This window comes from Haliaeetus albicilla, chromosome 16, assembly GCF_947461875.1.
Source record: "Haliaeetus albicilla chromosome 16, bHalAlb1.1, whole genome shotgun sequence".
NCBI lineage: Eukaryota > Metazoa > Chordata > Aves > Accipitriformes > Accipitridae > Haliaeetus > Haliaeetus albicilla.
The window spans coordinates 19,065,494-19,084,283 of NC_091498.1; the positions used below are offsets into that span (position 1 = coordinate 19,065,494).

At 34.1% G+C, this 18,790-nt stretch overlaps 1 protein-coding gene across 4 annotated transcripts in view; it reads right to left on the bottom strand.

Annotated features, from left to right (window-relative positions):
- Positions 1 to 9,173: 9,173 nt before the first annotated feature.
- Positions 9,174 to 18,790, bottom strand: part of PDE3B (phosphodiesterase 3B) — a 93,058-nt gene continuing 83,441 nt past the window's right edge. For 2 of the 4 annotated variants that reach the window (XM_069803767.1, XM_069803765.1), the window contains 6 exons: positions 18,549 to 18,662; positions 15,723 to 15,922; positions 13,723 to 13,926; positions 13,163 to 13,324; positions 11,497 to 11,746; positions 9,174 to 11,154 (listed from right to left, as the gene is read on the bottom strand). In XM_069803767.1, coding sequence (XP_069659868.1) covers positions 10,928 to 11,154; positions 11,497 to 11,746; positions 13,163 to 13,324; positions 13,723 to 13,926; positions 15,723 to 15,922; positions 18,549 to 18,662 — 1,157 coding nt within the window. In that variant the 3' untranslated portion in view covers positions 9,174 to 10,927. Of the gene's footprint in view, positions 11,155 to 11,492; positions 11,747 to 12,799; positions 12,874 to 13,162; positions 13,325 to 13,722; positions 13,927 to 15,722; positions 15,923 to 18,548; positions 18,663 to 18,790 lie in introns of those variants that run through there. The other 2 variants (XM_069803766.1, XM_069803768.1) reach the window with 2 other exon arrangements.

The window sequence follows — 18,790 nt, forward strand, 5'->3', positions numbered from 1 at the left end:
TTGTCATATATTCTTTATATATATCCAGAATATGTTGTGAGAGAAAGACCTAGAGAATCATAATAATGCTTTTTTTGTTAGCTTGCCAGTATGTACTAGAAATAGTTCAGCTAACTTAGACTACATACCAGGATGTAGCTACATCTTTTTTCAGTGAACAATCTCTCATGTCTTAGATCTCAATTTCTCTAAATAAGAGAATGATAAAATAGAAACAGGAAAAGGAGAATATTATAGCTGGTGTTTATAATATAGCATGTTACGTACACACTGTCAAGTGTGTAATAACTGTCCAGAGAATTGGTCATATCATCTGGAAAATGAGAGACAGTCAAATAAAGAGAAAAATTACAAATAGGGAAGAAAAGAGTAGATTGAAAGCAAAAAGACAATGTGTTCTAATTTTTGCAATTATTTAGAAATCATTATGAAGCATGACTGGTTTATCTGGAAAAATAATTACAGTTCTTTTGATGACATTTCTGGATTGAATTGGCAGAATTTTTCAGACTAATTACTAGAAATCACTATATCTGTAGCAGCTAAAGTGCTATTTTAGACTGGAATTTACAAAGAGACTGCCTCTTTCATCCTTAAACTAAGTGTATCATAGAACTGTGGTAATTTTTAATTCTGTACAGAATTAAGCATGAAGATGCTTAAGGTGAGCTCATTTCTTTGCAGATCACATTCAACAAGGATTGTTGAAGCAAATGGTCTAGATACGATATCAGATCAGCTCCTAGTAGTGTCCAAGGTGAGATACTGGGGTTAGCTTTAGAGATGTACAGGCTCTTGCAGAACTGCACAGATTAGACTGCAAGGAAGAGAAGCCTAATTGGTACCTGCTATATAATGGCCATCATACTAATGCAGTTTCTCTGCTTATTAACCCAACCTACCCTTAACAACCATTCTGCATGCCTGTGGACTCATTCTCCTTTCTTCTTCCTACTGGCATGAATATTTGCTGAATCCTAATACTGCTGAACAGATGTGCACATCTTCCTTTCCTCCACACCAAGTTTTCTTGCAAAGGAAACTTTGATGTACTCCAAGTAGGAGAATAATTCTGCATCCACAATGTAGGCACTGCTGATAACTAGTATTACAGTGCTGCACAGGATGATCTGACGAGCACTGACTTTATGCTACAGGAATTTAGCATAGTCTCTATTCAGTGGTATTCATCATCTCTCTCCAAATGTTCCTTGCCTGTAACTAGATTTGACCAGAGCCTGAGGTGAAGTTATGGATCTTTCTGCATTTGTTCTTGTGATCCCTCCTTAAGCATCATCATCTTCAAGCAGGTAAGTTTCCAAGACAAGATAACGCTATTTTCTATTAATGTTGCATAAGTTATAAAATTGTAATTCTGAAAAGAGTTCAGTTGATGTACATTCATTTCATACACTCACACTACAATCTATTCATTTCACAGAGTATGTTTTTGACCACCTGTGGGCCAGATCCAATATCAATAGAAGGAAGGTCTTTCCTTCTGGACTCTGGCCTTTTTGGATGTGTCCAAATATAAACTCAGATGTCTATGAGCCAATGACACAGAAAACAGGCATAGGATGAGGGAAATCTATGTTGAAAAGCTGTAATTCTGAAAGAGCTTGGGATTCAAGGTGGGTTGTTAGTTAAACATGAACTTGAACTGTGCAGCCAAAAGATCTTGTGTTGACAGAATATTGAGTGAGCATAGAATCACAGAATCATAGAATCATTTAGGTTGGAAAAGACTTTTAAGATCATTGAGTCCAACTGTTAACAGATACAGAAGCTATATATGTATTTGGTGCTGGCACAAGCATTCCTTGAATAATGTGTCCTGTTCTGTTGTCTATCACTGAAGGGGCATTTAAAAAAATCGGTACTGTTCCTATAAAGCTGTAAAAAGGACTAAGAATATGTTTATGCTATATATTCTGGATTGCTGCAAGGTACTTCTACTGATTTGTGAGCTGACAAAATAGTATGTGATCATATCAGGGCAGCACCATGCCCAAGCTAATACACTTCCATTTCAGAATGATTTATTATTTCCGACTTGGTGACACACTGGCACTGTTAGAAAGTTTTTGGACAAGTTGGAGGTTCAAGCAAGTCTCCAGCATATACACCACAGAATATACTGTAGAACATACTGGCTAGTGACACTTTCAAGACAATTCATTCGCTTGGTTTAACAAACACATTATTAAGTGACTTGACTACAGTCTACAGCTATCTAAACAGAGAACAAAAAGTTGATAAAAGATCCTTTCAGTAAGTAGACAAGAATATAAATAGAAGTCAAGGTGAAATATCTTTAAACTAGGAACCAGGTGAATACTTTGAACAACTTCAGATGAAGAATCAGTTCTGTAACTAGCAGTGAGGATAGTTATTCGTGGATTGTTACAGAAATTTTAAAATTAGTTATCAGACCTTTCTTCTGTGCTCTGGTTCTAATTTGCACTGTTTTCAACATGAGAAATAAACTACATAAGTTTATAGTAGTCCCTTCTGTCGCAGTCATCGGCTTATAAAATTTACTGTTCTCTCTGAACTCCAAAGCTCTGCTGGCTATTCAACCATTAAAGCAGCCTGATCTCACATAGCAAGCAGGTCTTTTCTTGATAGAGTATGTTGTTCTCCCTAATTGTGATTCAGGCTGTCCGAATAGTGAAAATAAACTATTAATCTGCATTTTTTTTTGGCCTGAATTGAGCCTAATGGTTTGTACAAGCGCTAGGAAGTAAATCAGGTAGATTATGTTGTCATTAAGATAGCACATTCACCTGAAAACTAGCAAGTTCAGAGAGAACACAATAAAAGATAGTCAAATCACTTTGAAAAATGGGTGAAAATAAGCTTATGTAAATTTTGCAACAATGCATTGAATGGGAAAAATATAAGGATTATAGATAAACGGGGGGGGGGAAAGTCATAATGGTGAAGATGCCAGATCCGAATTTATATTTAGGTGAGATAGATGGAATGATGAAAACACAAGATAACACAGCCAAGTACAGTGGACTATTCAATAAAAGTTTAAAAGGTAAACTCTCAGTATAAATTGGTCTGTGAAGGTACAGACATGCATTTTCATAGCAGCTAGATGTCAGAGGTGGGTTTTTTGGCATTGGGCCTCATGATTCAAACCCTTTGTCCAATCAAGATCAAATTAAACTTCTGTTCTGGAAATATTATGCCTTATTCTGTCCTTTCATACAATACAATTTGAGGATCAGCAGATTCTTCCATTTCTAGATTATCCCTTTAGATATTTTGAAGGCTGTCAACTATCTCAATGTTGATGTGATTAGAATTAGGCAGAACCCGTACTCAGAGTGCTCATTTCTTAGGAACACTGCCAGACTTCAGGAGACATTACGTTTGTTACATTCTTCTGAATAAGTAACATTCCAAATAGATTAAATCCATTAAAATAATGGAGCATATCAGGAATGTGCAATCTAATCCAATAGCTTACTATTACCGCAGCAGATGGCTGCTTGCCTAAAATTCTCCATGTGATATATACCAGCCTGTAGTAATATACCAGAAAACAGAATAAACTTACTATTTATTCCCTTGCTGTTTTCAAGTGCTGACTTCCTTTTCTACGCTCGTACTAAAAGTCTTAAAAGAAATATTTTTAATTTGTATAAACTGACTTATCAGAAGCATGAAAAAAATATTACATATAAAACCCCCCAGCTTTTTACATTATAGTTGATTTGTTAGAATGCTTAACCACATCAGTTCCACCATTAGAATCTAGACAACAGGGTCCATGATGTATGCCCCATGGGCACCCTTATATCCTCACTAAAATGAGGGAATAAAGGATGGCTCTGTTGTTCAGGTCCTTCACTAATATAGGTAATCCAGGTAGGATTTCATACCAATAAGGAATGAAAGTTAGGTAATAGAATCACTATGGATAAAACATCTTAAAGAATTCCAGTTATTCTCAGGTAATTAAGTTTCCTTTCTCCACACACATCCCTGTTTAAGTAGTTCAAATGCCCTTTTGGTTCTCTTCAACTTGCACAATAAGCTCAGTTAAAACAATAATGCTGGTGAACATGCACCACAGCAAAATTTTATAGCCTAATTTTTCCAGGAAAAACATAGGTACTTAGGACCCTTCTTGTGACTATATATGTTAGGAAGTTAATTTAATTGCTCTTTTTTGGAAGCCTAAAAGTTGCTTTTTAAAGCCCCTTCACGGCAGCTTCAGATCTTGTTCCATTGTATTTTACATTATATAAAGACATACTGTTTCTCTCTCAAAGAATGTACAGTCTAAACTGACGCAGTATGGAGGGAAATGCAATGTACCTTAGTATCACATTTACTTCATCACAAATTGTAGATATAGTCTACAAAATATTCAAGTTCTTTGTGTCATAATGAATATCATGATTATATTTTGAAAAGAGACTGTAAGAGTATTTCATTGTTGATTGCAATAAAACTCAGTGCTAAGGGCTAAAATTTATCTAAAAATCCCTACTTGCTTAAATTAATCCTCTCTGCAAGTGTATTAATGACATCATCTTTAAAAGCATCCAGCACCTCCAACGTCTTAAATATACACTTTCTTAAGATCTGAGAGGACCATATAGCTGACAAATATTTAAAATATAATAAGCTTTAGCAAACTAACTTTAGACATTTATTTTATTTTTTTTTTTTTTCCTACTGCGTTTCTATTTATTCATAAGCTGACAACTAGACAGAAACTTAACTCTGGCTCAGCCCCAACTTTGTCTGTTTTTTTCAAAAGGATTCTAGCTCTCTCCCTCAACAAATAAAAAGACTATTTCTGGTGGGAGATGCACTAGCAGTTAAATACTCAGTAAGTGAAAAGCTTTTAATATTCACTGAAATAGATATTCAGCTGACACATCTATTTCCTGTTGTTTGAATGTTATTATTTAAATATTTTCTATCATTGTGCACATTTTCTTACTAGCATTTAAAGTGATCCATATCAGATCTCATCTCTAGTCCTAGTATTTAAAACATAGGTCCAGAAAGGACCTCAGTAAGTTATGCAGATCACTCATCTGACCTAGTAATATGTTTTTCTGAAAGCCATTTTTCAGACCTTTTTTTTTTCCAAAGGCCTCCTTAATAGTCCAAGGCAATCTATTTCAGTGAGTCACAGCCCTCTCAATCCTTAGACAATTAGCCATGTTGAGCCTGAATCTTCCCTCTTGCAATCTAAAGCTGTTACTTCCTGTCCTAAACACTATGAACATTGAAAGGATTATTCTGATTACTTTGCTCTTCGAAGCAGCCTTATTAAGTATTCAAAACCTTAGAATATCTCACTTGTCTCATTTTCTCTAGACTCAGAAAAATCTCTTGAACCAATTTTATCTTTCTCCTTCTCTTTAGGCCATGTCTTCCATATTTATGGTCAGTCTCACTGGTCTGTACTGGAATTCTGCGATCTGTCTAATGGACAGATATTTTTCCTGGGGTGTGACATCTGAAATCAGAAACAATATTTTGGTAATACCTTATTTATGATGAATAGAACAAAATTATTACAAACCCATTCTCAAAGATAAATAGGAGGGCTTCTTCATTCACTTCTTTGACTGAGAGAAAGCTTAGTTAATATGAGTCAGATAAATTGGCAATACTGCAGAGATTAATAAATTCTAGTAGGATGAATATCATGAGAAAAGAAAGAAGGACATACTAAGTCCATTTGAATGACCACATATAGGAACAAGTTTTCACATCTAACTGGCACAGGTGATGAAGTCTGCAATCTGCTCCCCATGTGCAATAACTAATGTCAAGCTTACCCTTTGGATTTTTGATATAACACATTTTAAGCTAAGCATTAGTCTTTGTTTTATATGCAAGTAAAATGAAAAGATTTTCATCTTATTCAAGGTGCAAAGGGTTCTGCTGATCTGGAGAGATGAGTCAGAAGTGACTCATCACCTGTTTTTTGGCAAGATGGACATGGACAAATCACAAGGTGAATGGTAGGAATCATTTGAAACACTATGCTCTCTCACTGTTATTTAAAGGCTCTATTAGTTTAATATTAGACTTTTCTATTTTTCTGAAACCTCACAGATAAACCAGAAGGCAGAAGGTTTCTCCTCTGCATAAGATTTTTATTCTCTTTACTTAGATTTCATAGATGGTAACATTCTGCCAGCTAATACAGCCTGCGTAGTAGAACCTATCATAGATACTAGTTGCTGTCACCTGTGATCTCCTGAAGTACAGAAGTCAAAAGATGACTCACGGTGTACAGATCCCCAGAGAAACCTTCCGGTCAAACATTTTGGATTGTGTTGTGCCCTTTCTAAAGGGGTCTGTAGTGTCACACAGAACCGAATAAGTGTCAAACACTTAATACATTAAGCATCCATTATTCAGTATCCTGACCGTATCACAACAGCAGTATTTAAAGTCAGCCAATTTCTGGACAGATGTTTCAATCTCAGTACCAAAAGAAAGCAGTTTCTTCTTTACCAGAACCACTTTCTATAGCTTAATGCTATTATTAACAAAACAAGCAATTGCTAGTTACTCTACTTTTTTTTTTTTTTTTTTAGAGTATTGCAGATAACAGAAATGAGACTAACCAGAAGTAGTATTTCAAGTCTAAGCCAGAAATGTTTTAGAGAAATTAGAGTAACAAATGGACAAAACAACCATGGAGACAGACTGCTCAGTTAAGAGTTATATATCTATTAGCTGGATTCATAAGGATGTGGCGGACGTACACCATGACAAGAGGGTCACTGCCAACTAGAAACTCAAGTGCACTGGAATGTTTATCCTAGAGCAGCTTAGTCCATGACCTTTCTTTCCTCTGAAATACAAGTCATTATTCTTTCTCATTTAGCAGAGAACAAAAGTACTAATTGCTTATGGCCCTATTATATTAACAACAGGTAGGGACCAGTTAACAGTTATGTCCTTTTGCCAGCTTCATCTCTGAGAATCTACAGTATGATTCTTATAGCAAGTTAAAGGCTTACTTCAGAAGATATCGAAAGGAAAATTCTTCATTGCAAAAATGAAAGCAATTCATTACCTCATTTGCCTTAACACAGACATGAAGAAGCACGTTGTCCAGAAACACAATTCTGAGAAAAGCTGGAGGAAAAAAAGGCAAAATAAAACACTGCCTTGATCATACTTTTTGTACCTCATTTAATCAACATTGTGTATTTATTTTCTCTTATCTAATCTTTATTAGCCACAGAAAAATCCATTTTCTTAAACTTGCATCACAATTTAAGTTATGATAGTTGTATCCTTAGTAGTAGTATACTTTAATTTTCATTTCTATTTTCATTTCATTTCTAACAATCCAAATATTCTGACTTACCAAAGATATCCTGTTTCCATATTCTTTTGAAGACAATGAACTGGTGTGAAACAATAAACAGTGTCTCTTCTGAATAAGAATATATCTTTTATGTGTGTGGGTATGCCCTCCTTACGTCTCCTTTCTAATTCTCATCGCCTAAGCTAATTCTATTCTTTTACTCCAAAACATGTCTCTCAGACTGGGATTCCTGATCTCACACTCACCAGCGTATGAGGAACTTCCAGTTCTGCACCTCTCACACCTTCTCAAATGTTTTTTGGACAAAAGGGAAGGTACTGCCCTGTGAATGTTAGTGCCACATACCGGATTACCTCAAATTCTGTGTATACTTTTAGAGGAACGAGAAGCCCAGCCTCAACTATGCCTGCCCAGGAGAAAGCACCAAAGCTATAAGTGCGCTCTTGAATTTTGCTAACTCCTTTTGTTGATTCACCTACCACCGGTTGTAGTTAAAATTGAATGCAAGAAGTACAGAGAAGAAATGATTCTATGTACAGAGCAAATCAGGTCTTGGGCAAACTTTGTTAATTTGGACTTACCTCAAGTAATGTTACACTAGTCCTTTAATTTTGAATACTGTTAGACACACCGTCTAGCTTTGCCATGGAGGAAGAACTCATGGGAAGAGGATCCAAGTAGTTAATTTTGATTAGTTTAGCACCACCATAACATCCAGAGGTCTGCAGAGGCATGGAGGGAATTGGGTCCTTCCAGAAAACTTCTAGTTCTGTATGCACAGGAGCAAGTAATCCAACATACATTTGCAAAAGAAGGCAATGAGGACATGGGAGGCTCTTGATAGGAAAGGGGCTGAAGACTTTACTTAAACCTGAGAATATTATCCATAAAAGGTATATCAACTGGTAGCAACATTAATTCTATGTAAGCTAATTTGGCCTACTTGGGGAAAAAAAAAAATGGTGAGTTCTGCTTTAGAAAGTATTTTAATTGTGTTCTTTGTGTGCTTTTCTGTGCTCCTTAGCATCCCTTGGTAGCTGTGAATTGAAGTGTGATCACAGATTTAAATTGGTTGTAATTTCTCAGTGGGTTGTTAACAGCATAAGAGTGATATACCTTATATGGAGATATATTACTGTTGACAACAGCTCAATCAACATTCAAATGACCCTCCATTACCATTTGAAAGATTAAGACATCTTCAGTTACATCCACTTCTGCAAACATGCCCTGAACGAACCTTTGATGATATTTGTACATTCTTTTCCCCTTGCTCTTAGAGTAACAATTAGTCACATATTATGTATATATAAATAACAGACATTTTAAAGGGGATTTTAAATACATTCATAATTCAACATATCTTTGAAACAAGCTACTGTAACTTGAAAATATCTAGTTGGAAATACATATCAGCATTATAGTTTATTAAGCACTGAGGTTTGATACTTACATCTGAATTTTAAAATTGCTTCAGTATTTCTAAAGAGTTTAGGGAAACCTGAGATTTGAAGTTGCTGGCAAAGTTGTCACCAGATATAAATGCTGCCAATGCTTTAGTAAAAGATAAAGTATTATTTTTACCTTCTTATTCTTTTTTTATATTAGTTTTTAATAATAATTTTTTAACAGGCAACTAAATGGAAAACTGTCATGTAAAATAATATAATTAAATTTAGACAAGCTCATTTGCATCTTTTTTCAGTCAAAGCAAAATGAAACTAAACATATAAATGCTGAGCATACAGCATACTGAAACGAGCATGATTTCTGTAGTCTTCAAATTACGTTAGGAAAATATATGAACATATGTAAAATACAAGTGAATGATCAATAAGTGCCAGCTTCAGTAGTGCAACATTTTATTAATGACAGAAATATCTGTTTTTAACACTGCTTGTGTTACAAAAAATGCAGTGATAGTAATAATGGCAGCAAAGGGGCATTTGGCACTGAACATATAAAATAGCAAAAGCACATTTCAGTGGTCTTCTAAATGAATCAACAAAAAGCTTATTAGTGGAAAATAAAAAAAAAATCCTTTCAGTTATTTAAACTGGCCAATCAAAGAGCAGAATAAAAATTTGTTTGTGTAAAATAGTGCAGTACAATTTACACAAGGTTATCTTACGAATGTTACCTTTTTTTTCAAGTCAACTGATGTAAATGTAAACCCAAATATGGTAAGATACATTTAGCAACTTCCACATGTGTGCATTTGTTTTTATTCAATTCAACTGCCCAGCATATAAATGTTTAGTACTAAAAGGTGCACTTTTAAATCTAGCTTTATTTGTGGCTTGCTTACATACTTGTAGCCTAATTTTTTTTATTTTTTTTTTTTAAATTAGACCTACAATGGTAGTGTTCCTAAAAATACATTTGTGTGGAATGTCTAAGTTTCTTATTTAAAAACTCAACAATCTAAAATGGAATATAGTACAGTGATGTTTATCTTATTATTAGGCTTTACACAAAGTTTTCACATTCTGCTTTCCATATATATATTTCAGGATGTACATCAAACTTGAAGGCAACATAAGCTATGTTTGTGATGGCGGAAAAAAGACGTGAGGCACATAAAAATACACCAGCCATTTTGAAACAGTAGTTTATGTCTATTAAAAAAAAAAAAATCTTTAATTCTCCTAAAGTTTTACATACAAAGAATAAATGAAATACGATCATATTTTCTTCAAATTTAATACTGGAAATTGGTGCAAGATAAAAATCTATGATGTGGTTGACTTGTTTTTAAACAGGAACCTGAGTAAGGGCAGGAAATATAGCATTATGACTAAAAGAATAAAATCCATTAATAATTTAAGTAGCTGAACATGTTTTTAATGTTCTACCACAAAACAGCAAGGCAACAGATGATAATGGCCCTGTATTCAATGAATTATCATGAACACCCACTGCAAACCTGAATATTTTCTGCAAAAATAAAACATCAGATTATGCATAATAATAAAAAAGCATCAGAAATAGATGCACCTGGATTGTTTTCTTTTTTAAACCACAAATATCAGAATTCAGCATTTATGTCACAGTCCTTGAATAGTTGCTCTGAGATGACTACATTAAGCCCACTACTGCACTAAGTAGACACCCCACAACAGGCTTGCACTGCAACAGTAACATAGTTTTCATATAGGCACAGACTTTTTCTCATTCATGTTCAAAACAACATGAAATAAACAACTCAAGACAATATTAGGATCCATCCCACCTTTCCTTGTTAGCATAAAGTTCTTGCCACTTTGGTAATTGAAGTCACTGAATGTTTTTAAAAATTTCAGGTACCTCAAGGAAAATAAGAGTTCCATATTCAGCAAGGCAGCATTATATCAGGATATTTTATACCAACTAAGGCATAAAGAACTTTGCATCAGGGTATATAATACTCAATATTTCAATAAAGTTTCATATTTTGTGTGGCAAAAGTGCATAGGAGTGGGATTCCACTAGAGTAGAAAGAATCCTCTCACAGTATTAAGGCCTTTCAATTTTATGTGAACTGTGTCAGGCTAAAGTCAGCACAGTGGAAAAAAAAAATAGGCTATCATCATATTGGACACCACTGAGGTTTTCTTAGCATGTCTTGTCTTCTCCTAGTTGTCGCTCATCTTCTTCATCAGCTTCCTCGATAACCTGAATTTCATCCGCCTGAGGTAAAGATGAGATCTCAGTCAGCAGTTTAGCTCCTTCAGCTTTATTTTTTTCCTCCTCTTCAATCATTTTCTTCCATATTTTGTGATTTTCACTGAGATGGTGTATTAGCTGGCAAAATACTCGTCTACCTTTTTTTCTTTGAGCTTCTGTAAAATTATAAGCACATTTGATTGTTTGAGATTCAAAGTAATTGTATTTTACACATACAAAACCAATGGCACGTTGTAAGAGAGATGCAAATTTGAGCAAAAACCATGGACGCTTATTCAGAATATTTGAATACTGACATGGCAAAGGATAACAATGAGTTTCTGTTTCAAATTGCAAGTCTTCTGGTATTAACAAAAATTTTATTAAAAGAGTAAAATTTATGAAGTAGCATAATCGCAAAATCTACAATATTCGTACTATACAATTTCAACCCTCATTGCTATGTCTGAATCTATTAAATGACAACCATATGTGCTGACTGAAATACAGAAACTTACTTAAAATAAGATCATCTTCCATTTCATCATCATCACTCTCTAATTGTGCTCCATCATCATCTTCAGTACTTTCTGCATCCTCCTCCTCTTCATCAACCCATTGCCCTGGAAGCAACCCAGCTGCATTATAAGAATTACAAAGGGGGCCAACTATGTGAGTGATGAAAGATTCTTGCAGTTTTGCAAGCTGTGGAGAAGAACGATCCATGAAAGGGCTTATAGGTAATCCAAGACTTGCTTCTTCATCACCCTGAAAAAGAAATTAAAAAAAAAAAAAAAATCAGAACTCACAAAATTAAGTTTAATTTTTTATTTTAAAGATTACTTTTAAGGAACCAAGTAAACATCACATGCGTTGTATCTTTTTACTAGAGGCAATAATAGTATAGACTAAGTGAATGAAAATGTAATTAGGCCAATTTAAAATAAAGACACATTATAGCTCAGACTTGCATAGCCCATAATCCTCCCTTCAGCTTTGCTGCGAGATACCCTTGTGCATGGATGCAGACCTAGTTCTACTGTAGCTGCTATTCCTTGGCCTTTACAGGCAGGCCTTTACAGGCTTCAGGGTAGGCAGAGTTTTGACTTCAAATGCTGAGCTGATGAACAGAGATAATGGGAAAGTAATCAGCTAGACTAAGGCATTTTGGTAAACGGCTTCACCCCAAAGTCATAGAAAAATGAAATGAACTATAACATCCAGAACAAAGTGGTTTGGGTTTTTTTCCCATTTTATAAATTGGAGAAGAAAAAATTGAACAGTTGCTCCTACAGAACTCTGAGTTATAATCACTTGTCTCAGCACTTCTGTGGACCTGATAGTTTTACAAAAAAGTTTTTCCTAAAGCAGCAACTTAGAATACTAAGGTCTTTCAGTAAGTGTAAGCACTTCAGATTATTATTGCTATTGCTTAAATCTCCCAAGTGATTTTGTTGTTTACTTTTATCTTCCTAGCTTGAAAAGTATTTTTCAATCCTTGGTTGTTGCCTCATAAATAGTTAACTCCTCAGAAGGCTGACTACAGAAAAATAACAGAGTAGAAATGTAGAATATATTTTGGGGTCTTCCAGAAGTTGTAAATGTAAACATAGGCCACAAATTTTCAGGCTTTTTTCCAGTTACTCTTGATAGGATTATTTATCAAGGTTCCACTGTAAAAATCTTATTTCCATTTTAATACTGTTAGTTACTACTGTGTATTTTTAATATTTAATTTTGAAAGTTTTAAAATATCTTCTGTCTTTGCTCTAAGAGTTAGCTGAATATACATTTCCAGTCTTGTGGATTCTATACATATTCTTTGACCTGGAAACATACCAGTGAACTTAACTTCCCAAAGTGGAAGAAGTTATTTTGGTTTAATCAGCTTCATCCTATGGAAAAAAAACCAAAAGAAAATAAACTAATATCTGAAAAATGGACAACATTGGCAGGGAGCTTGTTTTCAAGCTTCTAACACAATTGATAAAAAGTAAGAAATTATGTTAGTATCCTACCTATGAAAATAAATTTTCAGTATTCAGAAAGAGAAGATGGAAATACCTTACTTGAAGATTTAACACAAGGAATAATGTTTAATTTAGTTATACATTTGCTAATGCAAAGAACTGATCATCTGCCTGTCATTAAAAAAAAAGAGTAAATTACACTTTCTGTACCCACCTGTTCATAAAATTCATTAACAATGCCTTCTGTCCATTTCAGATGCAGCTCTCTAACTTTTGCTGGGCCATTAATATCTGCCAGTTTGATGCATATTTGACAGGCCAGTAGGCGATCATTTTCATTGCTCCATTCTATACCATGATTGTTGATATCATTGACCTGGATTGAGCATGTACATTTTTAAAAATTAAGTTAAAACTCATCAATGGGGTTGGTTTTTTTCAGGCTTTTCACAACAGACTTGCATTAATTTTTCTACATCTTTTTTTGTTTTATATAGTAAAAAAAAGTCATTTACTATCTCTCAGAAGATGGATATGTGAGATATGATCGTGTTCTCATGTGGGTCCCTGAGTAACATCTGCTAGGCTTATTAGGCAATCTACAAAACAATCTACAATTGGTTTGTACAAAGGAAACACTCTATGTGCTTTTTTTTGTAACCTAAATTTAAATAACATAAAACTTTAGATGCAAGTTATTAATACTAACAACTACTGAGTAGCAACATTAACATCAGTATATCAAGACAAGCTCAGTGCAGAAACGTAACAAACCTTGGCATTAAATTCTGCAAGGAAATCAAAATGCTTCTTGAGATCTGTGGCAAGGATTGCTTCAATCACTAAGAAACGAAAACGCTTGAATTCTACATGATCAAGATTTGATAAAAAGTTGTATTCTGGTTGTGATAAGAAAAGATTCCAGGCAGAAGCAGCATGGTGATTTTCTAAGACTGATCTGTCATTGTAGAGAACAGCCTACAAAAAAAAAAAAAGAGAGAGAGAGAGAATCATAAATGTCAGAGCAAAGATTTAAAATTATAATTAAATATTCTGAAGCTTAAGGGCTAGTCAGAAACAAGACTTAATTAAAAAAAAAACAAAACAAACAAAACCAAAAAAACCCCAACCATTGGAAATGATGTTTTGCCTTCTAGTTTCGAAGGTTAAAGTGAAACAAAAATGGCAGATGAGAAAAAAACCCCCAAACAATTAGCAAAGCTTTTTCTTTCCTTGAAAGTCCTTAATGATGTCTTACTGACATCTACATTCACACTGTAGGCACACATACACAAACCACTTAAAACGTAGACTTCAGACCCTTGGCAAGTATGTGTGGAGCACACGCACTGACATAAAAAACCCAAACAAACCAACCAAACCACACCCCAGATCTCTGTATATGCTTTTAATTCCAGTATTGTTTAAAAAAAACACGAAAAGAACTCCAAAGCATATGAGAACTGTGGTTAACGCAAAATGGTGTGGACTATCACTAGTTTTCAATGTGCTACGTTTAATGCTGATGAATACATTTTAACTGCAAATGAGTTAATTAAAATATTAAAACAGTAGTAGATTTTACTCACAACTTCCGTGTTTATACAAAAGATCCTAGAAAATAATTGAATATAGAATAAATAGGACCTGAAAAAATTATTTGAAAAACTACAAAAATAATCTTTATGTTTTGAGGAAAGGAAAAGATCATTAACAAAATGAACATGTGTATTTTTGAAAATTGGAGATGAATGTCTGTGGTGTTGTTTTTATTCTTCCTTGTATACTGCTTTCAGCAGAAATACGTAACTGCCTACATCCTAAACTTTTTTTGCAACAAGGAATTGTTGAAGACTGGAAAGTTCACTTTTAAAGTATCCATCTCCTGACAAGCTGTATTGGTTTCTGACTTACTATTATTATTGTTGTTGTTGATGTTGTTGTTGTTATTATTTAAGTTTCTTGTCTCTAACTTATTAAGAGCGATCCAAATAGCCATCATAAATATTCTTCCCCAGATAATATTCCACTCTTCAGATAAAACTATTTCACTGTGCAGTTTAGGCATCTTTTCTTCCGTGCTTTTCCTTCCAATTCTTCCCTGCCCCACCTTTTTTTTTTTTTCTATCTGCTATTTTGTTTAGCTTTATTCTCCTTTACCTATTTTGTCTTAGCCTTTTAGACCCTGAAGAGCATAGCATCTCCTTTCTTTCTACTCTCTGTTCTAACAACAAAGTTGAATATGGGACATAAAAGCAAGGATGCCTTACCAATTTCTTCTTATTTTACTCATACTCCCTTAAAGGTAATGGCTATTTACCATACAGGACTAATCAGAAATACAAAGACTAGTTGATGCAGTTAATTGGACTATTAGAGAAACATGTGTTTTTATGGTAATTGCTGATACCACTATGATTTCAGAGGTCTCCCAAAATGTAAGATATCCATGAATTAGCTGCTTAGACAGTCCTAGGGCCAGCTCTGTATGAAATAATCTTTTACTCTTACCTGCATTGATTTATGTTATTATTTTCAATTTTGTAAATTGAAAATTATTTTTACACACATACACAACCAATACATACAAAACACATTGGAATTTATCAGAAAGAAAAAAAGTATTACACATGTTAAGTATAAATTAATTTCCCTGTTTCTTAAATTGGGCAAATGATCCTAAACTGGCTACAGTAGGGATATATAAGAGAAAATTTTTCATTATTCTGATTTCAGATACAGACAAATAATTTTCTGGTTAAAGAATTTCTTACCTGAGGTGCATTTGTAGCCACTAGAAAAGCATTTGTACGGCCAGGATGATCATAATCGTGCATGGCAGCTGCTACATATAAAGCCATCAATTCCAAAGCAGGAATGTTTGATGCCAGACAACCATAACTGTCATCAGCAATAGAACAACTTTTTGAAGAAATATAGCTGACTCTAACAGGGGCAATACGACTGGCTTCATCTAAGAAAATTGAAAATACAAACATAAAATATTTTTTCAGAACATTATTTCATTCATATTTTTAATACATTTTAAATAACTCGGCCATATACTATTGTGAAAATAATCTTAACATAATTATCCTTGTAATTGTGGAGCTGAATAATTGGCAAAGAAAGACTTATACTTTTTAAAAAAAGTCATACTCTTGTTTATAGATAAACCAGCAATTTTGAAGAAAAGTTGAAATGCCAGTAAGTCGTAAATTCATCATGGCCACACAGGTTGTCCAGAAGGGTACATGTAGTCTTACAAATACATAAAAAGTTTCAGCTGTTTCATGACATTACACAAGGAGGGCAAAATCCTACAGGACATTGTGGATCCTGCAAGAAGTGTGCCAAAACTGGAAAGCTGAATGTTCCTGTTCTAAAACCAATCCTTTCCCTAGTACTACATGCAGATATACCTCAGGATCCATTTTTTCAGACAAGATTTCCCATTATAATGCTGACGGGTAACTATCATTCACACAAATAAAGGAGACTTTCAGAACTTTGAACAGTCATAATCAAGAAAAAGAAGTATTTTTAATTCACCACAATCAGAGCTCACTCTTGCCATGCAATTTTAGAAAAAGAAATGTAGACTTTACGCTTTTGGCAGTATGTATGGGGCAGATATCCACACTTGCTGCCCTCATCAGAAGAGGGGAGGAAGGAATAAAAGATTTGCTTTGGTCCTTGAAACTGTATGGTGCCTTAGAAGACATAAAACAGAGGAAGTCACCTCTTTGCAGCTACAGTTCACTTTTGCTGCAGAAGGCTGTTCAGAGGAATGTTTCAGCAAGCACAGAAGGCAATCTAGGGGAACAAGGGACACCGGCCATCTAGTCTATGTCTCTTGATTGCAGTAGAGTTGCCATTTAGATTAGAAAGCAACCATAACAATCTAAGCTTTTAATTCTTAAAATGCACTTTTAGGTATTTGTTCCATGGGAGGGAATGAAGAGGAGAAAAACTAGCAAAAATGTACATCTCAGAGTCCAAACTACAGATCTTGGAAAATCCACATGGAAACCAATGGTTACACATTACTGTTAAGGCCTCTGTCACTTCTTATGCCTTCCCCTTACTGTCATGCTGCTAAAGACCTCCTGGTGTTATGCAGACCTGGAATTTCATTCCCTTCTTAAAATGACAGTACTAAAAGAGCATTCTACAGTTTCTCTCCAACCTCAATAAGGCCAAGAAAGGATCAATCAGCATCTCCCTTAGTAATTCTATACGTGGCCCATTTCTTGGACTTGCAGGCCTATAGGAAAAGCTCAGGGGACAGTGGAAACTACTGCAAAAGGAACTAAACCATTAAGGTAGAAATACTTGCATGATAAGGAGATTCACAGTTTTATTCTCCTCTTTCCCCTGGACAAAGTCACTACTTTAAAAAAAAAAAAAAAAAAGGCAATAGTACTTATTTCATCATTGCATAATAAAAAGGGGCTCTTTTGCCTTAATAGAATAAGCAAGGATTAAAAATCCTAGTAACTTTTATACTGGAAGAGTTCCAAAGCAATAAACCTAAAATTTATTTTAATTTTACTTTATCTGTAAAGGGAAACAAAAGGATTTTTATAATTTTTCTTTCCTCCAGTCAAGTCTCCAGTCCCAACTCTTTTAACACTTAGAGAAAGAAAATGCAATAGGGTATAATCAGTGGATGTGGACAAACTTAGTAAAAGAGAAAGGTGCCAGCAGAGGGGCTAATTAGTAAGGAAGAAATAACATATACTGTATGATGTGAACTGTACAGAACAAATTGCTTCTTAAAATTACAGCCCTTTAAAAGCCACAACTTGCATCTTGTCTTGTTTTACTGCACATCTAAGACAGAGTTCTTAGAGAGTGCTTGATTTCCCCATTTTATTTTTCTTAAATACATATATTTTAGTATAAAGGTTTATATTTAGAAAAATTATACTTTACTTACAGCATATATTTTAGTTAAAACTACAAATTTAGAAGTTAATTCCATTAAGTTGCAGACAACACAAAACCAAGCTTCATTAGAACTAATGTCATACAAAATTTGAATTTGAAGTCTTTATTTCTCTTCCAGGGATGCTCTTATGCAGTTATTGTTAGGGTAGTCACTTCAGTGCCTGAATGTCTGCATGTGATATCTAATACAAAATCCTGAAATACTAATCTTTACACTAAAACCATTAAGGAGAACTTCAATTAAGTTAAATACTTTGACTTTGGGGGTTTTTTTTTTTGTTCTATTTAATTTCCCAATAAAGTTAAGAAATATTAGTCTAATGTATTTCAAATGCTAAAAATACGTTGACTGTAGCAGTATACAGAGGTTTCATTCAGCATAGAAAATTTATTAAGTGAACCTGTATTCTTGGCTAACAAACTAAACACTATTAATCTAATAATTTTTCTAAAAATCTACTGCATATTTCTTAATGGCGTGTACTAACATTGTGGTATTCCTACTGGCTTATATTAAAATACAAAAAAAATATTTGAGTGATAAGAATAATTAGATATTTTCTTCCAGAGTAATTTGTTTTACCTAATATAGTTTCATTAAAACTTTCTTACAGCAAAAGTAAAAAATAACCTGTGTGAATCCATACCCATATCACTTTCCATTATATGCTCGTTATGAATTTGCTGAAATCCAGGAATGGGCCGTGTTGTCAGATACCATACTGCATGAAGAACATCTGTGGCATGTATACGATTGTGATCTGAAAATTATCAAAATATAATTTAAAATATTATCTGAAATATAATCAAAAGGAACAAACATCCTCTAAGCATACTTCATCCTAGCTGAGAGTCAGGAAGGGATTAAATAGCCTTTTAAATCAGCAAT